Source organism: Bidens hawaiensis, unplaced genomic scaffold (genome assembly GCF_021521415.1).
Source record: "Bidens hawaiensis isolate Kalapana, Puna unplaced genomic scaffold, B.hawaiensis_p1.1 tig00019311_1, whole genome shotgun sequence".
Lineage (NCBI taxonomy): Eukaryota > Viridiplantae > Streptophyta > Magnoliopsida > Asterales > Asteraceae > Bidens > Bidens hawaiensis.
The window spans coordinates 21,780-49,063 of NW_027505013.1; the positions used below are offsets into that span (position 1 = coordinate 21,780).

At 36.9% G+C, this 27,284-nt stretch overlaps 1 protein-coding gene across 1 annotated transcript; it reads left to right on the forward strand.

Annotated features, from left to right (window-relative positions):
* The first annotated feature begins 22,264 nt into the window (after positions 1 to 22,264).
* LOC143609884 (putative mitochondrial protein AtMg00820) lies at positions 22,265 to 22,618 on the forward strand. The gene has a single exon (XM_077084515.1). It carries the CDS (start codon positions 22,265 to 22,267, stop codon positions 22,616 to 22,618), a length of 354 nt encoding a protein of 117 aa, XP_076940630.1.
* Positions 22,619 to 27,284: the final 4,666 nt, after the last annotated feature.

Genomic DNA, 27,284 nt, shown 5'->3' on the forward strand with positions numbered 1-27,284 from the left:
ACGCAAATCTTACACACATCAAGCACTTAAAACGTAAGCAATCACTTCATCTTAATCGTACCTGAAAAAGCATGTGAGAAAACGGGTCAACTACGAATAGTTGGTGAGTTTCACAATTTGAGTAAACCATGATAAATCAATATCATAATATAATATTATCGATGTAACATCCCGAAATTTCAAGATAATATTAATTATATTACTTAATATTAGAGAGAAAGTTTACCCGGGTTATTAGGAAATAAATAATAGAATATGAGTTGGTATGGGTCTGGCTAGTGTTGGGTAATGGATGTGGGTTGTGGACTTGGATTAATTGAGATGGGTTAAATAAGAATGGGATTTCAGGGATTTAAATACCCCCAAAATCCCAAAAATATCTTCATTTTACATCTATTTCTTCACACACTCAAAACACACACATTCTAACCGATCAAGATTCGAAGCCGAGACCCGAGATTTTGTTGATAGATCTGAGTTGGTAAGGTAAGAACAAATCCAACAAAGCTAATATTACTGAATATGGTTAGGATTGGATGGGTTAACCGGACCCGAAACCCAAACTGCCCAAATCGGACCCCTAAAACGTCGATTTTAGGCCGATTTGATGGTTGGGATTTGTAGGCGCCGATCATACGATTCCGTGGGTACCAAAATCGAGTTATTTGGCTAAGAAACGAAGGATTTATGGGCAAACATATCTGCAGCGCGATAACTTCGCCTGCAAGATTAAGTTCGCCTGATGAACTTCGCCTTCAAGCGTAACTTCGCCTTCAAGCGTAAGTTCGCCTAAGGATAACTTCGCCTGAAGCCAAGTTCGCCTAAGGATAACTTCGCCTGAAGCCAAGTTCGCCTAAGGTTTAACTTCGCCTGAAGCCAAGTTCGCCTAAGGTTTAACTTCGCCTGAAGCCAAGTTCGCCTAAGGTTTAACTTCGCCTGAAGTTAAGTTCGCTTAGAAAATAAATTAAAAACCTAATGGAAAATGTGTTAAGACAGTTAATGTAAATAAATTTTTTCCAAGCTGACCTGGCAGCTCGACCCCAGCCAGGGGCTCTGCCCCTTGGACCCTGCTAGGGGCTCCCGCCCCTAGACCCCGCTGCCAGGGGCGCTGCCCCCGGACCCCCGTTCGTTGTGGGTAGTAATTAAGACTAGAAAGATGTTATAAGTAGTGATAGTTAAATTGATATGTATACTTGTTATACAGTCAGCCGTGCACAACTGAAGAAAGGGATTACGATCAACGGAGAACGTAACCGTGTTCAGGTGAGTTTCTAGCCCCATTTCCTTGTTATGTTTTCGGGGCTGTGTGCATACTCGATGTGAAGTGTGAATACACTTACCTTAAGTGGTAAGTGTATGCTATAGATGTTATACGAGGTATATATTTTATAATGCTTGTCGGTACGTGAACGATCTTCGGATATTGCACGTATCGCCAAGGATAGTAAATTCCAAGTGGTTGATAGTGTGTATGAATGTTATGATGTGACTGGTTTATTACGTAAATACCGAACTGATATGAAGTGTGATATAGGCAGGTAGAGGTAGAGTGTGTTAAAAGTGGCAAGAGTCTAGTAAGGGTGTTAGTAGCATAACGTGAGCGCGTGATAGGGAAAGCCTGTACGTGCCATCGTTATTATGTGTGTATGATTGTTGATGTGACATGCTTATTATGTAAATGATATGAAGTGTGTTGTAGACAAGTAGAGGTAGAACGTGTTAGAAGTGGCAAGAGTCTAGTAAGAGTGTTAGTGGCATAACGATAGTACGTGGTAGGGTAAGCATATACGTGCCTTCGTTATTAAAGTGGCAAAGTGGCATAACGTTTTACGTTATTAAAGTGGCAAAGTGGCATAACGTTTTACGTTATTAAAGTGGCAAAGTGGCATAACGTTTTACGTTATTAAAGTGGCAAAGTGGCATAACGTTTTACGTTATTAAAGTGGCAAAGTGGCATAACGTTATACGTTATTAAAGTGGCAAGGTGGCAAAGTGGTAGGCGTAAATAAGAGGCTAAGTGGTAATGTAAGCAGGTTAGATAGTGGACTACGTGTCTGCGGATACGTATATGATGCATGTAGTGGTTGTATGATAAGTTGCTTGATTAACTAGAACTCACTCAGCGTAGCTGACTTTTAGTATGCACGCAGGTGAGCTGATTACAGAGTTAGCATGAGGATGACACACGGCATGGATTGAACGGCTGGCATCTGAAGAAAGAAGTAAAGATGTTTTAAATATAAGGTTTTGTGTTATGGTTTCAAAGAAAAGATTTAATGTTTTGTAACAAATGATTGATGTTTTATATTCCGCGAAAAGTTTTAATAAACTCTGATTTGAAGAACTGTGTTTATGAGTAAATCCGACTCTAAAGTAGGGCTACCGGGTTCGGGGCCTTACAATCGATGTAATTATGCTGAGCCCACAAGTGAAACCTCTGACTATCCACATACAACCCCGTGGCATACTCCGCCCACGGACATGCCCCAAACCGCTATGCCTAACATTACATAGCAAAAATATATAACAACAAAATAGACATGTGCAACTGGCTGGGAAACATCAGCAAATCCATGCCGGACCAGTTGGGTTTGTCAGACCAATAGTACTATTCACACTCTACCGGCTTTTAGCTAATCACTCGTGTTGCGGGGCCTTTCAATGTTAGCAACTCAGACAATTACCATCTTAGTACATTTCCGTACGATTCCCGTACAATAAAATATATGTAAATACACGCAAATCCATGCGTTCAGTATGTACTTAAACATTTCAATAGTAACATGCTTTCCGCCCCGGGAAAATATTTAAAAACAATTCAGAAAAAAAGGGCTCGTGAAACTCACCTTATCGTAAACAAGTAGGTAACAGAGTACTCAGCTACTAATCCGGATCTGTAATACGATCCCTAAGTTCGTTACTATACAATCACTATTAATATAGCTTTAACCATGTTAACCGGTACATCTGGGGACAGTGTTAACCCAGTACTGTACCCGTTCTGGAGGCAATGTTAACCCAGAAACACTTCTCCGGACTCAGATTGTGGTATCGTTTAGAGTTCCATATTTAAAATTACTATTAGTTCATTTTCCCCGTTTTGCGTGTCTAGCACGGTTATCCGTTTTTACGTTTCAAAAAAAAAAAGAGTTTGGTCACACACGACCCGAAAACAGTTGTTGACTGATAATTCAATTAAAGTTATGAAATTAGAGCTCGGTTTAGACGCCCCGATTGGCCGCGGGACCTGTTTCCGTCTTTAGTGTACCGGAACCTGTTAAATCGGATAAAATTACTCAAATCATCCGAATTATTTTCGGATGATTTATTTTTACTTGTTTAACTCAGTTATATGAAAATAGTTCATTTTTAGGGTTTTTATACACCGGTCAGCTCGTTTAGGCGAACTATACCGGTTTACGCGTTTTAAACCTTAAAAGTTTGTTTTTATTTTCTTTAGCACACATAATTATCCGTTTAATCTCGGATCTTGAAATTTTGTACAAATCACTTTTTGACAGTGGGGAATTTTATAAAAATATTTCCAGAATTAATTTTTATATTTAAAATTTATTTATCTATTTTTAAACACCATTTAATCACTAAATATGTCGTAAATACCAAACGACCTTAGAACAATCCCAAATTTTTCCTGGATGACCCCTGCCATCCCCATAGTCCCCTGTAATTTTTCCAGAACCAAAATCTCTTTTTACATGCCATTTTCACTAAAACCGAGCTAGAAAACCCTAGAACTCGTTTAACCGAAAAGCCTACTTAGACTTCTCCAACGGACCTAAAATTTTGTGTGTGACTTATAAATGTTGTAAACAGCTTATCTGGAACTTTCCAGAATTTATCATCATATTTAAGTATTTTTCACCATTTTTAGCCAAAACCGAGCATTAAATTCACCAAATATTCATCCTTTATCCAAAAATTACCAAATTTTCACAGAACTCATATTTTCATGTACTTAACTCCTCTGTAAAATTTCATGACCCAACTCTAAACCCTCCACAATCTGTCCAAAAACTCATACACTATATAAAAACCGACTATACCTTTCGATCTCCGCCACTACAAGCTACAAACTCGTCTTTCCGCCTTATCTACCACTAAATACAGAACCTACAACCAACATACTACAATACCAAGCAAGTTACACTCACCATCAAGCCTCTTACACTATAGTTTCGGTTATTGTTTCAACACTAAAGTTTAAACCGTAAAAATTCGTTTTTTGTTCGTTTAACTCCTTTCTTGGACCAAGATCCCTTGTATAACCAGTATACATCACTTGATCATGCACGAATCGGTTTTCATCTCAGGTTTTCACTCTTTTTCACTTGAAACCTCATTTTCTTGCAAATAAACTCAAGAAAGGAAGATGAACACGTAAATAACTCGATTTTTACCTCGGTTTTCTTGCTAAAATTCTGGATTTTCTTGAGTGTTCATGTGGAGAGAGTAGGAGGATGTTGGAATTCTTGTAAAAAAAAATAAAAGTGGCAAGGGGTTTATCCCCACTTCCGATCAGACTAAGGGAAGGTGGGGTTGGGACCCATTTCTCCATTTCTAGCCACCCATTTAGATTTCGGCAATCTGGATAATGTTTTGGATAATCTGGTTCATTTCGTTTTTCGGTTAAATGTTTAATTTGGCTTAAAACGAGGCTAAAACGGTCATTTTCGGCTTAAAAAAATGAAATTTATATAAAACTGATTTAAAAACTTTAAAAACTTAAACCATTGCATTTATTATCTTAGAACATCATATTATTAATAATTGCGCATCTTTTTCGGCTTGATCGATCGTCTCTTGCTCGGTTTGGTATTAAAGGTTCCGTTTAACGCACCGACGTACCATTAAATCGAAATTCTTTTTCTGTGCCGTACTTTACTTATCCCGAAGCATTATGCTTCGTAAAATCACTAAATATTATAGGTATCGTCTATAATTGAACCCTCGATTCGTTCGGGTTTCAATAACTATCGATCGATTAATCGCATATTCAATACGATGAATTATATATTCACGTACAATCAATACTGTGAACCATGTATTCTCGTATAATTACTATGGTAATTCATGTACCCGACATTAAATATAACGTAACTATTGTCTACCGGTTAGGGTATACCTGGTTTCGTCGGAATCGTTACATTCTCCCCCTGTTAAGAAATTTCGTCCTCGAAATTTTACACGCCCACTATCCCCTTCCGAGAGAAAGGTGGGGGTTTTTCCTTCAGAATTCACCCTCGCGTTACCAGGTATAATCTGGTCCTCGCTGTGAATTCCACTTAATCTTAATCAATAAAGCTTGGTATGTCCAAACTGTTTAGTTTTCCCGTCTACTATCTCTACGGAATTATTTATGATATCAAGTATGTCTTCTATGAGTACCTCCATTACTAGCACTTTCGTTGCCTCATCGCTTAGGTACTTTTTAATCTGTATACATGGCAAAACATCGTGTATAGTACTTAGCCCCTGGAGTACTTTAATCGATAAACTAAATAACCAATCATGGAGATTGTCTCATAAGGTCCAATATATTAAGGAGCTATTTTCGGTTTTGCCAAACCTTATATCACCTCTCGAAGGTGATGCCTTAAAAATGCCTTGGCACCTCTTTCCGGTGACAATGGTTTCCTTTGAATGTTGGCATAAATCCTTTGCCAATCTCGCGATGCTTTCAACTTATCTTAAATATTATAAATCCGATTGGTTGTTTCTCGAATCAATTCAAATCTTATGGCTTGAGTGACGCCCATTTTCAATTTAACAAATTGGTGATAATTACTTCACCCATAGAAAGCTTCAAGCTCTCGATGCTTCCTTCCCCGCCTTCCAATAATGGAAGTAGGATGCCCATTTCGATCTGAGATAATTGAAAATGGTACTCCACGACGAGATACCATTTCACCATCATGAATTTGGGCGAGAATTCATTGTGGTAATCGTCATGGATTGGGATGAAATGCGAGGATTGGTTAATCGATCCGCGATTACCCACATTGCATCATGTCCTCGGGACGTCTTAGGGAGATGTGTCACAAAATCCATCGTGATTTGCTTCCACTTCCATTCGGGAATTTCCGGTTGTTGTAACATCCCCGAGGGTTTCTGGTGCTCCGCCTTAACTCTCGCACAAGTCGTACACTTTCCGACATACGTGGCTATATCCTTTTTCATACCCGGCCACCAGTAGAACTCCTTCACATCCTTGTACATCTTATTCGATCCCGGATGTATGGAATATTTCGATCTATGCGCTTCGTCCATGATTAAATCACGAAGGTCATGGAGGGTCGGGATCCAAACTCGATTTTTGAAATAGAGAATTTCGTCCACACGCTGTTCGAAATTCTTCTCATTGCCGTAAAGTCCCTCCTTTTCCAATTGTTCCTCTTTCAACTCCTCACGTTGAGCGACTCGAATCAGGTCCGAAAGGTTCGACTGGACTATCATTCCCAGTGCTCGCACTCGCAATGGCTTAACCCGATCTTTCCTACTCAAGGCATCAGCTACGACGTTAGCCTTGCCGGGGTGATAACGGATGTCACAGTCATAATCGCTTAACAACTCGACCCATCTTCGTTGCCTCATATTCAGTTCTTTCTGATCGAATATGTGCTGCAAACTTTTATGATCGGTGAAGATGGTGCACTTCGTACCGTAGAGATAATGTCTCCAGATTTTAAGTGCGAAGACAACTGCTCCCAGTTCTAAGTCGTGAGTAGTGTAATTTTTCTCGTGTACTTTTAACTGTCGGGAAGCATAGGCTATAACCTTATTATTCTGCATCAACACGCATCCTAACCCTCTTCGCGATGCGTCACAATACGCGACAAAATCATCGTCTCCATCGGGGAGACTTAAAATCGGCGCTTGGCACAATTTTTTCTTTAACGTTTGAAACGCCATCTCCTGCTCTTTTCCCCATTCATACTTTCGATCCTTTTGAGTCAGGAGAGTTAAAGGTTGGGCGATGCTGGAGAAGTTCTCTATAAATCGACGATAATATCCAGCTAAGCCTAAGAATTGGCGGATTTCCTTTGGCGATTTAGGCGCTTGCCAATTCTTAATTGCTTCAATCTTACTCGGATCAACGTGTATTCCTTGATGGTTTACGACGTGACCGAGGAATTGCACTTCTTGTAACCAGAAGTTACACTTGGAGAATTTTGCATACAACTTCTCCTGATTCAGAAGCTCTAAAATTATTCTTAAGTGTTGCTCGTGCTCTTCTTTACTTTTCGAGTAAATCAAAATATCGTCAATAAACACGATAACGAATTTGTCGAGGTAGGGTTTACAGACTCGATTCATAAGGTCCATGAACACTGCCGGCGCATTTGTTAGCCCAAAAGGCATAACTAAGAATTCATAATGGCCGTAACGAGTCCGAAACGCTGTTGTTGCAACGTCCTCCTCTTGGATCTTTCATTTGGTGATAACTATATCTAAGATCAATTTTCTAAAAATAAATCGCCCCTTGCAGTTGGTTAAACAGATCATTTACTTCGAAGAAGTGAATACATATTCTTGATCGTCACTTTATTCAATTCTCCCTAATCAATACATATCCTAACACTTCCGTCCTTCATTTCCCAAATAACACTGGTGCACCCTATGGTGACTAACTAGGTCGTATAAAACCTTATCCAATAATTCTTGCATTTCAGTTGGTGCAAGTCGGTAGGGTGCTTTAGCAACAGGGCCAGCTTGAGGCATTAAATCAATTCTGAATTCGACCCGTCGGGTTGGTGGTAATCCAGGAAGTTCTTCTGGAAAAACTTGTGGAAATTCGCGTACCACCGGGATATCTTCTATATGTTTTCTTTTAAATCGTACACTTTTCTCTGTATCTAATCGCTTCATCGTCCGAAAGAGAGCTTCTAATCATCTTCTTTTCATATTTGATTTCAGCTTCATGTTGAGTTAGCCAATCCATGTTAACTATTACGTGAAAACTTATTAACTTTACTGGTCGTAGGTCAATAAGGAAATGTTAATCGTTTAGAATAATAGGACAATTCCGAACAATTTAGTTAACCATTAGGGATTTACCGTTAGCGATTATACAGTATAGGGTTCTATAGTTTCACTAATCGGTATCTTTCCAAATGGTAGGAGGTTAACAGGAACTAACTTCTATCGGCGACCGTAAAATGTCACTGAAGCCTATTGATTTAAAACTACAACATACTTAATACCACCTTTGGATCATGACGTGCTTTATTCGAATTACTCACAAAAGCACGGCTCCTTGCTTGATCAGAGGTTAATGCTTGTCATGCGGTTCGTCTTCCAACGACACCTTGGTTCAACTTTGGGCAATTTCTCTTGAAACGTTCTGTACTGCCACATTCATAGCAAGCACAACTGTTTGGCATAATTTGATTTCTTTGGATGGATTGTTATTGAAGCTGTTGGGTACGGAGTGGTTGTACACGAATGGGTTGGGGTTGCCGGTTCACATGGCTTCAATTGGTTCCACAATTGGGGCATTACGTCCATCTTTACCACACCTGTGGCCTACTATCACTCGACATTCTTCTTCCTTTATCATTTCTCTTCTTTAACACTCGACGTCTCACCTAATGTCCTTCCAGTCCGCTTCCCAAAGAGTCAAATATATCAATGCTGGCTTGTGACACAACCCTTCCAAAGGTTGTATATTTTACAGGATTGACTATACTCCTTATCGATGAAGTTAGTCCCCAATATAGCGCTCACTTCGCTTAGTTTCAGGAGTAATTAGCCATGTTACCAGACATGACAATTCCTTCAAACGATTAGCGTGTTCTAAGTGATCAGCACACAACATTTCTATCTTCCATAGCTCAGTTTCCAATCTCTGAACTTAATTACTCGAATAAAAGTGCTCTAGCCCAAGAATTTTAAATTCCGACCATATCATCTAAGTAATAATTTTCTAACTATAATTTTGTACCATCGTGTTCCATCACGATACAACATAATCTACGAACATATCTGTAGCATATTTCACTACACAATGTTCTAGACTCTTACCAATATCCTTAACCATTTCGATCTTTTCTATCCACTCGCTAATCTATTCCTCCCTTTACCATCAGTAAGCTATTAATAATTTCCTTAACACAACCAACAAACATATTCTTCATAACGGATCTAATTCATTACGACTACTATTCCTGTTTAGTTTAAAACTAATACTTGTAGTCATAATAGTATTCGGTGGGACGTTATCACTCTTAGTAATAACTCTAAGAATTGAAATATTCATATTCATGTGATTGCTCGATCTATAATTCTGCGATCACATTTGCATCAACACTAGCAGTATTCTGTGATACGACTTTCGGTATCATCATCTGCTATCTTTGAGCAATCAACTGACTCATATCAATCTCCATCGTTGGAGTTATTCTTTTTATGTCATTCTGCCGTACCCATCCCGTACGCAGTAATCAATACTAATCTCGCCGTATAACTCGTTACCAGCTCAATCATAACAGCAGGTACATAGACACACCAAATATTATCATACATATTACACATACCAGTATCTAGTATATATGTCCCACAAATATAATAACATATGGACTTAACCTAACGTCGGTTAACGTTTAAATATGTTTCATAACCCTTGTCACCAACTGACATATAGATCTTTCTCAACAAAGATTAATGTTTAATATGCTTGATTTCAATATCCTTCTGCATGTCAGCATAACCGATACATGCTCACCGTGAGCACCAAACGATTACGTACCACGGAGTTATAATATCCGTGTCTATTTGTATACCCGGCATACACGGTATACCACCTACGAACGAACAACCAACTATGCTATAGTGATTCCAACACCTCTTTGTGTATGGGTAATCATTCTATTCGAGTATACATGGGTATAGGCACCTAGCGTATGTAAGGATAACATAGGGAGTTGCAAGGTTCAAGGTAATCGCGCAACCCATGTTGCCTTCAAATATTACCAATTACTATTATGGGAAACTCTATCACTTGCTCAGTCAATGTCCTCAGGCGTTCTAGGTTCGCTAAAATCGGTAACTCTCGATCTGGAGGTGGTATGTCTCATATGTTTGAGAGTGAGAAATACACATATATATTTCTATATATTATTTTTATCTGCTCATTTATTATCAATTTTTTTTTTTATCTTAATGGAATAAGAATGGGTTCAGGTGCAGGTCCGTCCGTACGTGAGGGTCGGCGGTTCGGGTGAACATAGGGGGTTATTAAGATATACGGTACCGGTATTGGTAGGGTAAGGGATTTATTAATTTCGGTTGGGAGTGACGGTTACTAGATATTTCTGGTTAATGTCAAACGGGAGATCTAATTTGGTACTATCATAACTATGGCCCGATAAGTCAGACTTATCATCAACCGATGCTCTAGAAATTTCAGCATCCTCGGTACTTTTATTATTTCATCCCCCGGTTCCTTATCCGGGTCCTATTTCTCAATACATGTACCCACAAGATATGTACATATATATATATATACACATTAGCACGCATAAATAATATTATATACTTTACACATATGTTGCCATTTTTACATTAGTACCCAGTGACTTCCCCTGAATTCCCTCGTGCAGACAAGTCTGTTATTATGTTCCGGACCATAATAACTCACTTGTCCATCTAAGTTCATCCAGATCTCGTCACTATATATTATTAGTTGATATTCAGATCCTATAATACTTGAGCTACTGGTTATATTTTAGGTATCTTTTAAAGACATCTTAATTCTTTATAACCAATGGCTCTGATACCAAGTTCTGTAGCACCCCGTAACCGCAGCGGAAACGTAAACGGGATGCAACAGACACCTCTGATATCAACCACATTGTTTATAAAGAAAACTGAATACATTAATATACTTCAAATTACATTATCTCATATTTCATTACCGTCTAGGTGATACACACATCCTACAGTACGATACATGATTCTATTTAATATAATGTATCATAACATCTCGTACGCAAATCTTACACACATCAAGCACTTAAAACGTAAGCAATCACTTCATCTTAATCGTACCTGAAAAAGCATGTGAGAAAACGGGTCAACTACGAATAGTTGGTGAGTTTCACAATTTGAGTAAACCATGATAAATCAATATCATAATATAATATTATCGATGTAATTATGCTGAGCCCACAAGTGAAACCTCTGACTATCCACATACAACCCCGTGGCATACTCCGCCCACGGACCTACCCCAAACCGCTATGCCTAACATTACATAGCAAAAATATATAACAACAAAATAGACATGTGCAACTGGCTGGGAAACATCAGCAAATCCATGCCGGACCAGTTGGGTTTGTCAGACCAATAGTACTATTCACACTCTACCGGCTTTTAGCTAATCACTCGTGTTGCGGGGCCTTTCAATGTTAGCAACTCAGACAATTACCATCTTAGTACATTTCCGTACGATTCCCGTACAATAAAATATATGTAAATACACGCAAATCCTTGCGTTCAGTATGTACTTAAACATTTCAATAGTAACATGCTTTCCGCCCCGGGAAAATATTTAAAAACAATTCAGAAAATAGGGGCTCGTGAAACTCACCTTATCGTAAACAAGTAGGTAACAGAGTACTCAGCTACTAATCCAGATCTGTAATACGATCCCTAAGTTCGTTACTATACAATCACTATTAATATAGCTTTAACCATGTTAACCGGTACATCTGGGGACACTGTTAACCCAGTACTGTACCCGTTCTGGAGGCAATGTTAACCCAGAAACACTTCTCCGGACTCAGATTGTGGTATCGTTTAGAGTTCCATATTTAAAATTACTATTAGTTCATTTTCCCCGTTTTGCGTGTCTAGCACGGTTATCCGTTTTTACGTTTAAAAAAAAAAAGAATTTGGTCACACACGACCCGAAAACAGTTGTTGACTGATAATTCAATTAAAGTTATGAAATTAGAGCTCGGTTTAGACGCCCCGATTGGCCGCGGGACCCGTTTCCGTCTTTAGTGTACCGGAAACTGTTAAATCGGATAAAATTACTCAAATCATCCGAATTATTTTCGGATGATTTATTTTTACTTGTTTAACTCAGTTATATGAAAATAGTTCATTTTTAGTGTCACCGGTCAGCTCGTTTAGGCGAACTTTACCGGTTTACGCGTTTTAAACCTTAAAAGTTTGTTTTTATTTTCTTTAGCACACATAATTATCCGTTTAATCTCGGATCTTGAAATTTTGCACAAATCACTTTTTTACAGTGGGGAATTTTATAAAAATATTTCCAGAATTAATTATATTTAAAATTTATTTATCTATTTTTAAACACCATTTAATCACTAAATATGACGTAAATACCAAACGACCTTAGAAAAATCCCAAATTCTTCCTGGATGACCTCTGTCATCCCCATAGTTCCCTGTAATATTTCCAGAACCAAAATCTCTTTTTACATGCCATTTTCACCAAAACCGAGCTAGAAAACCCTAGAACTCGTTTAACCGAAAAGCCTACTTAGACTTCTCCAACGGACCTAAAATTTTGTGTGTGACTTATACATGTTATAAACAGCTTATCTGGAATTTTCCAGAATTTATCATGATATTTAAGTATTTTTCACCATTTTTAGCCAAAACCGAGCATTAAATTCACCAAATATTCATCCTTTATCCAAAAATTACCAAATTTTCACAGAACTCATATTTTCATGTACTTAACACCTCTGTAAAATTTCATGACCCAACTCTAAACCCTCCACAATCTGTCCAAAAACTCATACACTATATAAAAACCGACTATACCTTTCGATCTCCGCCACTACAAGCTACAAACTCGTCTTTCCGCCTTATCTACCACTAAATACAGAACCTACAACCAACATACCACAATACCAAGCAAGTTACACTCACCATCAAGCCTCTTACACTATAGTTTCGGTTATTGTTTCAACACTAAAGTTTAAACCGTAAAAATTCGTTTTTGGTTCGTTAAACTCCTTTCTTGGACCAAGATCCCTTGTATAACCCGTATACATCACTTGATCATGCACGAATCGGTTTTCATCTTGGGTTTTCACTCTTTTTCACTTGAAACCTCATTTTCTTGCAAATAAACTCAAGAAAGGAAGATGAACACGTAAATAACTCGATTTTTACCTAGGTTTTCTTGCTAAAATTCTGGATTTTCTTGAGGGTTCATGTGGAGAGAGTAGGAGGATGTTGGAATGCTTGTAAAAAAAATAAAAGTGGCAAGGGGTTTATCCCCACTTCCGATCGGACCAAGGGAAGGTGGGGTTGGGACCCACTTCTCCATTTCTAGCCACCCATTTAGATTTCGGCAATCTGGATAATGTTTTGGATAATCTGGTTCATTTTGTTTTTCGGTTAAATGTTTAATTCGGCTTAAAACGAGGCTAAAACGGTCGTTTTCGGCTTAAAAAAATGAAATTTATATAAAACTGATTTAAAAAATTTAAAAACTTAAATTATGGCATTTATTATTATCTTAGAACATCATATTATTAATAATTGCGCATCTTTTTCGGCTTGATCGATCGTCTCTTGCTCGGTTTGGTATTAAAGGTTCCGTTTAACGCACCGACGTACCATTAAATCGAAATTCTTTTTCTGTGTCGTACTTTACTTATCCCGAAGCATTAATGCTTCGTAAAATCACTAAATATTATAGGTATCGTCTATAATCCCTCGATTCGTTCGGGTTCAATAACTATCGATCGATTAATCGCATATTCAATACGATGAATTATATATTCACGTACAATCAATACAGTGAACCATGTATTCTCTTATAATTACTATGGTAATTCATGTACCCGACATTAAATATAACGTAACTATTGTCTACCGGTTAGGGTATACCTGGTTTCGTCGGAATCGTTACAATAGTTTAGTCGAGTTTTGTAGAGTCTAGAGTATTACTTAGTGTCTAGTTTAGCGTAATTTAGTCAATAATTATTTGACTATTTTTAGCACATCAAATTTTTGGCGCCATTGCCGGGGACTCTTTGCAATTGCGTTATTAGCTTTGATTAGACTTACTTGCTATATACGTGCTATTTGTTTTTGTCTTGAGTCATAGGAGTTTAATTGTTTGTGTCTTTTATTTCTTTTGAGTCAAGTAAATATGTGTGAAATTTGTGGTGGACCCCATTTTACCCTTATATGTCCACAATATGTGGGGTGTTTGGCACATCGTTATGATAACCCTTCTGTTCAGCTGCAGCAAGAAGTTTTGTTGGGACTCCTTCCGTATTATTTTAATGATCCGTATCAGAAGCCTCAGCACAACCAAGGGCAGTTTTATTATCAATATTCTGATAGCAGCTCTGATGGGGATTGTGTTGGTGCTTTGCGTCAGATAGAAGAGATGTTAACCCAATATATGGCTTCAAATACCCAAAAGAAGTTAGCTGAGCACCATATCATCTTGAGAAATCAACATAGTGTTCTTACAGATCTCCAACGTACAGTAGAAAACATTGTTAGGAGACTGGAAGAAGAAGAAGAAGAAGAATATAGGTTGAAGTTTTTGGGATTTGTTGACGAGTCAGATGAGGAGATCACTCAAGTAACGGAGACGAAATGAACGTTGAAATCCCACCTCCGATTTCACAGGTTACTTTTACTGATTAATGGAGTGACTTTAATGATGAGATAAACGAAGTAGAGTGGGTTGCTTACCAAAGGTCGTTAGTGAAGAAATAAGAGATAAAGAATGAAGTGGATTTAGGGGATTCACTTGAGTTGATGTATGGTGTTGAGGAAAAGGTTGAGAATCAGTTATGTGAGGAGAATGAGTTTTTGGATTTGGAGTTAAAAGGTTTTCCTGAGTACGATGAAATAGGTGAGTTCGATTTGGAGGGTGACTTAGCATTGTTTGAGACCTACTAGAGGATATGGAAGTGGTGGTAGTGGAAGAACACCACAGCTGGCCCATGGCAATTATAATAAATGTCACTCAAAAATCAAAACCACGGGAGAAAGCGAAGAGAGGAGCATCAGCGAACCAGAATTATTTGCAGATCAGAAGATGGTCATAGGAAAAATGAAGAAGACATTGAAGTTCAAGCACGACTGGTCTTCTCGATACATGTAATGCATCCGGTTCATGCCAGGTAAGTTTAAATTTTGGTGGTCTGACCCGTTAAGAAATTTTAATACATTTTTTCAATTCCAATGATAAAATTTTGATGTTTAATAAGTACTGGGTGGAATTAAATGGGTTAGATAGGGTCCAGTTCAAGGAGAAACCTCCTGATTAAGTTCAAGTGTGGGGAGGTTTCGCAGGAGTTTGTATAATTAATCGAGTCACTAACGTAGTTTTTTGTAGTTCTTCTTTGTTTTTGTGTTTTTGAGTTTTGCAGGTTCGATGGTTTGCAAAGTTTGAAGAAAAATGGAGTGAGCTAGAGAGACGATCCCCAAGAAAAGTATAATGAAAAAGTAAGTGTGGGGATGGAGCACCTGAGCCGTATACTTTATGTCTATTATCTGCTGCTAATTATTCATATTTTATTTTATATATTTATGGGTTGATGAAATATTTTGAACGCTTAATATCTATCAGCTTGATAAGATATATTATTAGATATGGTTTGTTGAAGTTTTGCCGCTTATGTTTGTGTGTGAGAGAATGAGGTATTGTTTGCTGAGCACATTCGAAGTAGTAAGAGCATTCATGGAAGAAGACTTTGGCATCATATTGCACGCATATTACCAGCTAAGTCTTTTCTATTATGTAGCTTATTAACATATTTTGTTTTTGTTTTTAATTTTTAGGTTTTTAGTTTCTTTTTGTATTCCGACTTTATTTTATTTTTATTTTTATTTTTATTTTTTATTTGAAGTCGTCCTTACCCTTGCATTGAGGAAAATGCAAAATTTAAGTGTGGGGATAGGATAGTTGAGTCGTAGTTTAAATTTAACTTATAAAAAAATAAAACAAAAAAAATGAAAAAGTTTTGAAAAATGTCCTTTGAATATAGTTTTTGCATTAAAAATGAGAGATGATGATACTTATTGGAAATTGGTTTTACAAACTACTAATAATATGAGAGAATATAAAAGAACACACACTTAACCTAGGATGTGTCGGTAGGCTCAGCATTGAGAATGAAAAGGCAATTTGATAAATGGGTAACGAATAGATAGAATCGTAAGTGGGTGATGCGTTTTGTCCGTGGAAAATAAGTAATGAAAGGTCGGGCCATACTCAAGCCTCAATTTTTTTGTTGAGAAAATATTAAAAACATTATGCATTTTAAATTTGAATACGTTATCATATAATGCTTGGGTTGGTTTAACGTTAGAGTATGCCAAGTAGCCGGTGATATAAATCTTAAACTATCTAGCTTTAGTGTTTTACACTTCATTGGCGTATGCTTTTATAACCTTAAATCGTGTATTGATGGGATACCTCGAGTCCAGAGACTACGGTTTATCATATCTGTATTCACATTTCCTAAGTGGATTTGTGAATATTAAAAAGCCAAAAAAAGGCAAACCATGTCACACCCTAACATAATGCAGAAATGCCGGGGCGTTAGCTGATTGCTCACAGCTCTCAGTGTACTATCATGCAGTAAATTAAAGATGACAATATCTATTAAATTTAATTAAATAATGAAATACATAAAATAAAAACAAGTACATAATCCATAAAATACAACAAAACAAATTTATATTTCTAATGATCTTGATTAAAATTCTTTTAACTTAAATTCTTCACTAAGTTTTCACCAATTTGAAATCAAGTATGATAACCTGCATATGCGCATAAAATAGAAATAATTTTGTCAACACATGGTTGAGTGAGTAAAACACCAGATTTTGACACTACAATAATAATATATAGGAGAATACACAAACTGTTCCTATGAGATAAACAATTAAGCCATAGCATATAAACAATTCACACATATAATAAATAAAAGGGCTAAACCATTGCCATGCGAATCGGGCATTGGTTACCAAAGATGGGTTGTCGGTGAAACCATAGTCATGTGATTCGACGCCGGCCACTACGACGATCGTATGTCATACTATTATGATGGACCTCTCCGAATATGGTAAAATTGTAATATCCCGAAATTTCTGAGAATAATATAAATACATTATTTATTTATGGTGGAAAAGTTTACTTGAGTTATTAGAGAAATAATAAAATAATAAAGATGGAAGGATAAGTAGGCTAATTAGATGGAATTAATTATGCACCAAAAATGAAAGATGGGCCTAAGATCCATGGGCATAAGGGAGTATAAATACCCCTTAAAACCCTAATCCTTTCTATTTTCACACATCTCTACACCATAGCCTACACCATCAAAAACACACTTCTCCAATTCCTGTTTTTCAGAAAACCACCCACAAAGACTCAAAGATTTTCCGGAGATCTAACCGTCGGATCGGTCTCAAATATTAACTGAGTGTTCATGGTATATAAATGAAGATTTCCATCTATTAGATCTTCGATCAGAGGTCGGGAAATCCGATTTTATCAACAATAATGTAGCAACTCAGAAATGAAGATTCCGGCGACTGTTCAGCTGTTCCGGCGACTGTAGCGGCGGTTTCCGGCGAAAGTGAGCTGATGAGCTTGTAGATCGGGGCGAGACGCATCCGTGGCCGCTTGAATAACTTAATTCCGAGTTCGTTTGATATGGTTTTGGTCTATTCGAGTGATTTTGATTATAAACATCAAATGTATATTTTTGTTAAAAAGGTTTACTTTTCGTGTACGGATTTGCATGAAAATTGGTAGGATGATAGATCAGGTCATAATTATTGATAGACAAAATGACAAAAGACTTCCTTTATGTTTGAACATTTTTTCAATGGACGTCCTTTAGCAAAACAAATAGCAGAAAACGTATTTTATGTTTCAAATTCTGTTCACGTTACGTCCTTTGACACTAACCCAGTTAAATTTTTTAGTTAAATATGGTCATGTGCTAGGCACATGAGGGCAGTGTGGTCATTTACCCCTTTAAGGACTGTTTGTTAATTAAACTAAAGCTTCGAACCTTTTGATAAAATATACTTTCTCCCTCCTCTTAAAATCTCTCTCTTTCTTCCTTCGTCAATCCATTTGTCTACAGTCACCACCCACCACCTGCCAAAGACCACCACAACCAACAGACAACTCAGTTTTTATTCAGCAACAAAGCACCACCATTCAAGTCCCTCCTTACAGTGGCGAGGCTGGATTTTAGCAGCCGCCGTTACCGGGTGTAAGCAGATCTAGTTGGATTTCAGCATATTATCCACTCATCAAAAGAATGGATTCGTCATAGTTCACTTCTCAGGAAACCACAAACAACAGATCTTGACGTGTTTATTAGAAAAATCTGTTTGTGTTTGATTTGGTGTGAAAGAGAAGAGGATATGTTGGCGCTTTTCAGGCGGTGGTAGTTGCAGATATGGTGGTGGTGATAGCCGGACAGTAGTTGGTTGTGTGGGGCTAGGAGGTGATAATGGTGGTGGTGCTTTGTAGAAGAAAAGAGACAGGAGAGAGAGGGAGAGATAAATAAAGTTTTTTTAATTATTTTTATATTACTTTAATCTTTTGGTTTTTATTATATAGTATAAAAGTGTAAATTTACAGAAGTACCCTCATGTGTCTTGCACACGATCAGAGTTAACGAGAAAATTTAATTGGGTTAAGGTCAAAGGACATAATGTGATAGAGTTTTTAAACGTAAATGATGATTTCTGCTATTTCTTTTGCTAAAGGACGTCCATTGAAAAAACTGATCAAACATGAAGGACGTCTTTTGCTATTTTGTCTTATGGATAAAGTTATGAACTTGATAGTAAACGGGTTAGTTGGTTCGTTTCGTGTAAAACGAGTAGTGTTCGGTTCGTGAAAAGGACGGGTAAACGAAGTCGGTTTTGCATGAAACTTGATAGGATAGTAAATCGGGTATTGTTATACCCTAAAAATGTAAACTTGATGTTAAAAGTGGACTTAAGGAACTCGTTAGTAAACACGGTTCACTTAGAAACCCTAGATCTAGCTTAAATGCGTTTAAAACCAATAAAGGTTCAAGCTTTATGGATAAACAAGCTAGATCTTGGTCTAGTATGGAAAGGAAAACCGTTAGGAAGATATATAATACTAAACTACGTGAACGGATGTTAGTATATGAAAGGAAAGTGTGAATAAGGTGGTACCAACCCCAACAGTGGATTATATGCGAATGAAACAGGTATTCGAGTGATGGTATTCGAATGAACATGGGTTCGAATAGAGTAAAGTATTCGAATGGTGAACACTCAAAAAGAAAGAAAAAGAAAGGAAGGAAGGAAGAAAGACATAAATGAAAAATACAATTTCTATTCGAATACAACTACAACTGTATTCGAATACAATTGTATTCGCATACAATTGTATTAAAATTCAATTGTATTAGAATACAATTTCAATTCGAATACAATTCCCTTGAATACCATCCTGTTCGAATGCAAGTTCCAATCAACCTATTCGAATACAATGTTGTTCAAGTAAAATGGTACAATGTTGTTTAAGTAAAATGGGCCGTTCGAATACAATGGGTTGTATTCGAATAAACAGGTTATTCGAATACATTCGTATACAAGTGTATTCGAATGGAAAGGGGACAAGGCCATTAGAATATACCAGACTTAGCCATTCCGCTGAAACTTAAATGATGTGGTTAGGGCCAGTAATTGTTACACGTAATTTATACATAGTTAGCCGAGCTCAATTAAAGAAAGGAATCATTATTAACTCGGAAAGAAACAGGAGACATGTGAGTTTCTAGCCTCATTTCCTTGTTATGTTTTCGAGGTTGTGTGCATACTCAATGTGAATGTTAATACACTTACCTTTAGTGGTAAGTGTATGTCATAATGATATATGTGATAGTTATATTAATGTTTATGTTATGAATGAATGCTTGTCGGTACATGAATGATCTCCGGATATTGCACGTATTGTCAAGGGAGGTAATCTGTAGTAAGTATGGAATGAATATGTAAAGGAAAGTATATATGAATAATGTATCTATGCTAATGTAAATATTGAAAGTATGAACGATGTTTACAATTATAAAGACAAGGAATGGTAAGGTATGGTTGCATGGTAGAAAAGGGAACCGGACCCTAATCATATTCGAGGCAAGAGGGAACCGAACCCTAATAATATTCGAGGCACGAGGGAACCGGACCCAAATAATATTCGAGGCGAGAGGGAACCGGACCCTAATAATATTCGAGGTCGAGGGAACCGAACCCTAATAATATTCGAGGCAAGAGGGAACCGGACCCTAATAATACTCGAGGAAAGTAAGGCGAAATGCTCTTTAAAATGTATAAGTATGTATATAAAGAAAGAAAGTATGAAGGTTTGTAAATATAATAGAATGAAAGTATGAAAGTATAATATGACATTGCGAAAGTATGAAGTATGAACAAGAAGTATGTATGTATATATGTATGAATGAAGTATAAAGAAAGTAATATGTTTCTTCGGATACATATGAGTAAGTTGGTGAACGTATTGTATGTTGCCTGATTAACTAGAACTCACTCAGCGTAGCTGACTTTTAGTATGCATGCAGGTGAATAGGATGAGGCAGCTGGCTTGAGCAGGGCACATGGCAGAAGAATAAGAAGCTGGCATTCGAAGACTTATGAAGTATTTATGAATGATGTTTTATTATGAAAGACAAAAGATGTCTGTTTAAGACATGTTTATGAAATGACGTGTAATATTTAATGAAAGTTTTATATTCCGTGAAAGTTTTAATTAACTATGATATTTAAAACTATGATATGAGTAAATCCAACGCCAAAGTAGGACACAGTGATCGGGGCCTTACAAAAATAAAGCAAGCAACCAAATAGCAAGTTAAGCATAAACTAATATACACATAAGAATTAACAGTTGTAGTTGAATACTATATAATAGGTAAATAGATAAAGTACGCATATGTCCCCAAAAGTATTTAAAATAAGTAAAAAGGGAGTAAAATACTCACCTCAGCAAATACGCAAAGTGAGAATGAATCGATAAGAAAGCGATAAATCACGCTCTTCGGAAATTACCGACGAGAAATCTTAAGTAACAATAATTACGGAAATTAAATATGAATTCAACAATGAATCTAAAACTAGATAGAGAATCGGGAATTGAATGATCGGGCGTGTTCTTTGCGAAAATAAATATTACATAGATTATTATTACTTTTACTATTTTAAAATATCATTATTTATCAAAGTCTTAACATAATTAATATGATTTTAATTATATAAAAGACATAAAATACTTAAATAAATAATTATAAAGATTTTAGTTTATATAAAGAGATTTGTTTTAAATATTTCTTTTAAATTAAAAATACATTTAATAGATTTATACATATTTATATTTGTTAAAAATCTTTATTTATTCTAATATATATATATATATATATATATATGCATATATAGTTTTATGAAAAGAACGAAAACGACAGTTAAACGATGTCGGTTTAGTAAATTAAAATTTATTTATCATCCATATCAATATTAAATAATTAATTAAACAAAACCAAAATCTTTTCTAAAATCCTTATTATTTAAACCATTAGTAATTATTAATAACTATTATACATTCATATATACATACATATATATATATACACATTTATATTAAGTTCAGAAAACGACTAGTTAATCTGTTGGTTTTAAGAAAAATATAAATTTATTATAAGTTTTGTAATATTTATGATTTTATATGGTTAATTAATCAAATGAATAAAAAGTTTCCAAAAAGATGGCTGGGGGGGTTCGAACCCGCGCCCCGGCGGTTCAGTGGTTTAAGCAAAGGTGCACCTTCCACTGGGGTAGGTGGCTGACTCATGCAGTAATCAGATAACATAGTTTAAATATTGTTAGACGCGAACCCAGATTAAGAACAAACCCTAGCAAGATCAACGGGATAAACTGTTATACGTTTAATCAATTAAGGTTAGGGTTAATGATTAGTGATTACAGATGAACTCAATGCATGTTTAAGTTATCTTTAACGATGCCTAATCATTGGTCTCATTGATCGATAAAGAGCCGGCAAAACGCGATGATGATGAATCTCGCGAACAGGCTGCGTCAACGTAATTGGTTATAGGGCTTTAGTAATCATGAATCTCGCGAAATACACTTGTTTTCTTTCTCAAATGGAACCGACGAGTGTTCTTATGGAACTTGAAGATTCTTCATAGGTTGAAGCAATGCAAGAGGAACTGCAACAGATTAGTCGACCGGGTGTATGGGATCTCATTGATCAACCTGCTCAGATTAAGAAGCATATCCCAACCAAATGGGTATTTAAGTGCAAAAAGGATGATCGTGGGGTTATCGTTAGGAATAAAGCACGTTTGGTTGTGCAAGGATTTCACAAGCAAGAAGGCGTAAACTACACGAAAGTATATGCTCATGTTGCAAGACTGGAGGCTATACAGATATTTTTGGCTTATGCAGCTTTCAGGAATATTAAAGTCTATCAAATGGATGTCAAGAATTGTTTGAACACGTTAATCCAATACACAGATTTCAAATCTGAGCTATATATAATTAACACCTAATACGGATCTAGTTCATAATTACGCTTGATTGTATGTTGTATATAATATATTAGTTGGATGTATGTGTATAATATAATATTGAAGCTTAAGAGTAGATTTGGGCAGGGGTTCGATAATATATATCAAAAACTTAAATAAACTGTGGACTGAAGCCACTCTAAATAGAAGATGGATCTAGTTCGTTACACATTCCGTAACGAACTAGCATCCACTTTGTTACATACATGAAATATCAATAACTTAACGAATCACCCCCTGATTCGTTAAACATCCTTAACGAACTAGACTATACTTTAACGAACTACAGTAATAACTAAATATTTTATTACATAAATAAAACGATAAATACTATAACGATAAATACAAAGACTCGAGACGCAAAACCGTGTACTAACAGACACCCCTCGTCTTGAGCTCTTTGTCTTTTACTTTACTTGAAACGCTTGGACTGGCAATCTCTGCAACTATGAATCTCGTTCTCAAAACATACACGCACGACGCGTTGGAACTGCATAGCCAGATCATAGTGTTCATTGCGCTCTAACAATATCTTATTCTTGTGTAGCACGTCGTTTTCGGTCTCGGTTAAGTTAACAAGCCACATCAGATCAATGACCTTGATTAACTCGGTCTTCAAACCTTAGCTAAGAACAATGACGGCCTCGCCAGTTTGGTTATCGTAATACCAGCGGTTGAAAGATTGATGCATGTGTTGATTCAAAGTCTTCATTGGTACCCGCTTCATAGTCTTTGGCGGTTTAACCTTGAGGATCAACTTTCTCCAACCCGTCCTTGGATCAATTTCATCTATACATTTTCGGGTTGGAACTTGAGGCTTTAGGAATTTGAAGCCAGAGTTGACTTCGAATAACAATTGTTGATGAAACCAATCTGCTATTCGGTCACCCCCTCGGTTGATAAATAGACGACACGCGAGGGTACGAACATCCCAGCGCGGTAAAGTGAGAACATCCATTATCTTCTCATGATATTGAACCCCCTTTTCCCATTTAACAATACATACTTTAAGATCGGAATCAAATAACCAAGAAATGATATCACCTTGAACTTTTGACACGTTCTTGAATGAAGTCACTTGGTTGTCTTTGGCACGAGCGGCGGCTTCATCCTTCTGCTCTTGATCTACATACCTATACGCCTCAATAATCTTACGGGATTTCTTGATTCGATACCCAAACCATCTTGTAATATAAGCATCAATCGGGTTTTCAATCGAATTGAATCTCGTATCAACCACATTTTTACCCTTAGATACCTTATCCAGATTATCCTCAGCTGCTTTAAACGTTTCCTCATTAAATACTGGAGCACCTTGATCAACATTTGTGTGTTGAAACAGGTCAGGATACTCCTCATCTGTGACGTCTTCAACCAAGACCTCCTCATCTTCATAAATAAAATCTGTATTCATCTCAATAGTCGGATCATTTAAGATCTCTTCATCATTCATGACTTCTACAGCAGGCTCTGTCTCTAACACGGTGAACTCATCATCATTCAAACCAAGCAGTAGTGAGATCTGCTCTCGTGTTAGAGACCTTTCAACAAACTGACCGACCTCAATCTCATTTCTATTCACCACACTTCTGACCAACCCCGATCCATCAACAAAAATAACTTTATTAGATTCAATCATCTCAATCGGTTTAGCAGCAGTGGAATCATGATAACCAATAATCTGCTTGCCCGATTCATCAACACTACTAGTGCCAGCACCTGAGGATGAACCATGAGATTGTTTCCGCTCATTTCCTTCAGCACCTGAAGCATCAGGGTCCTCATCATCATTTTTCAACTTTTTCAAAGCGTCGTCTTTACATGTGAATTGCAAAACGAGATCCTCTTGTTCTTTCAATTCACCCCCTGAGACGTGACAATCTCACAAAGAGCTTTCGTTTCCTTTTGACAAAAAGAAACGTAGCTCATCAATTTCTTCTGATTTTCCATTAGTCGTTCTTGATTCAGATGGCCAGCAGACATTTGATTTTCATACAAATGAAGAAGACTTAACAACTTATTTGTCTGCTGAGTTGGAGGCATAGCATAAAATGAAGCAGGAATAGGTTGCATAGGCCCCTGTGGTCGACTCAATCTCAAGAACGAGATATCCATTTGTGGTGGAGGCATCATCATTGGTGTTGGAGAAACCACCGAAGTTGCAGTATAACGCATTGGCAATGTAGATAGGACTGAATGTGGAATCATGTCGAGCCTAGGATCTGAAGTAAGCGTGGTCATCAAAGTAAGCTCCGGAGTGCTAGTAGTAAGCGCCACCGCCGGGCGTAGAGGAGTGGACGACCTTGGACGTTGAACTCCAAACGAGATGCCAGCACCAGCCGACACTCGACGCTTAGAAGAGCCTTTAGAAGCCAACTCCTTACCCTTTCTCTTTCGTTGAGCTGCAATCGTAGCAGCTAACGCCGCTTCAACCGCAGCTTGTTGTTCAAGAATAGCCGCATCACCATCTCCACCATTCCCACCATCACCATCACCACCATCATCATTCCCACCTGATCCCTTCTCACGCTCGGAATCCGAATCGTCATGGATTCAGCGATCATTGTCGGGACATACATAATCAGGATTCACAATATGACCAATCAAACGTTTGGTCCGAGGCCTCTCCTTCCGATAAATCTTCATTCTACGTACCGTGTCAGCCGTCATGTGATCTAATTCCAACACGTCCTCTACCAATGCTTGATCGATGACCAAATTTGGAATCAAGTCTTGAATAATTAACTGAAGAAATCGTGGATACATTAAGAACTTTTTCTTCTGAACCGTTTGCAGACACTGTTCTTTAAGATGGTAGAAGATCATCCCTGAAAAATTAAACCGCTTGTTAAGAACAAGTGCCACAAAAGCCGACTGCAACATGATACGACATTCATCAAACCCGCCTTTATGTCCTCCCAAGCAATGGATCAACACATGTAGGAGATACTTGTAAGTAGGACACCATCCATTCTTGTTGTACATAGATTCTCTGATGTCACCACTATAAAATACACGACGAAACAAACCTTTGATCAACTCTTTATCAAATTCACATGGATAATCATCAGTATCACCAAAACGAAGTACTCGTCGAATCACACTAATATCAACAGTAATAGGCGTTTGGTTGATTGTGGCAGTTACATGGTTCTCATCTTCAATGTATTTTGCTGTATTCCAGAATTGACGAACGATACTAAGTTGAACGTCAGGGTTTGCAGTGACAAAGTAGTGAATACGCGAACGTTGTAGGAACTCCAATAACACTCCAAAGATGTTCTTATCAGCAAAATTTGTACCAACGAAGGCACAAATATTGTGTTTCTTATCATAAGGAAGCACAGGCAGATTTTGCTGTTGTTTCTGTTGTTGTTGTTGTTGATCAGCAACCGGTGGATCTTGATCCATGTTATCAGCCATGAGTCTAACATAAATAATGTCGAGAATCAGTAACATTCAACAATTATTTAAATGGGTATGCTAAAATTTGTTTTAATCATATTTTTGTAAAATGTTTAGAGTTATTACTAATTACTTAAACTTAATAAGAAAATAAATTTAATATGCCATTCGTTAATTAACTGACTGATTCGTTACAATATTATAATGAATCGCCTGTTTCGCTATCAAGTAGATACATGACGAATTAAGAATTAACGAATTACTATGAAAAGGTAACGAACTAACCCTCTAGTTCGTTATAATTTACAAATACCAATCTGATTCGTTAGAAAAGTTGATTCGCTTATTCTAATTCGTTTGAATTGCTTAACGAATTGGACACAAATTAGTTCCAATACGCTAAGCATAACGAATGGCCAAAATGGCTTAATCTTTGACTTATCTGGTCAAGGTCAAAATTACCAAGAACACAAAAAGTCAAAAACGCAAATCTGATATCGATTACCCCATAATCATCGATGGGTATCCGAACAAATGACCATAAAGATCTCGGAAACTCATTGCGACTAAAATGGTATCGATTTGATGGTCCAAAACATGATATAAGTCAATTGAATTAAGGGTTTGAACGAAGCATAAAAACCCGATAATAACAGTTAATCATTAACCCGGCAATCAATAATCAAAACATGATAAAAGATCACCATGGAACTCAGAAAGACATTCCGATGATAATGACATCAAAATAAAGTTATTTAACATAGTATTAAGCACACAGATGAAGGTTTATGTAAACCTCAAACATACGATAATTAAATTACTATAATTACCCTATCCAATCTGTATGATTTTTTACGATAACCATAAAGATGTGATCGTTTATACCTTAGTAACACAGTGGTATGATCAAAAATACGAGATTCGAAGATCGAAAAATTAGTGAAAATTTCGGCAGCGTAACAATACCAGATAAAGAAGAAGAAGATGAATAGTAGGACGGTTCGTATGCACGCCGTCCTATATACACTGACACAACACGATTCCCAATGTAACGAATCAGATGATTCATTTGAAATTTGAATTAACGAATCAGGTGAATCGTTAGATTAGTTTAACACGTGTCATCACGAATCAGGTTTTATTCTTGCCTAATTCGTTAACTTATGCATAACGAATTAAAGTCATTCATTACAGAGTGCGGAAGCGAATTAGGATAACGAATTAAGATGTAATTCGTTAGAAT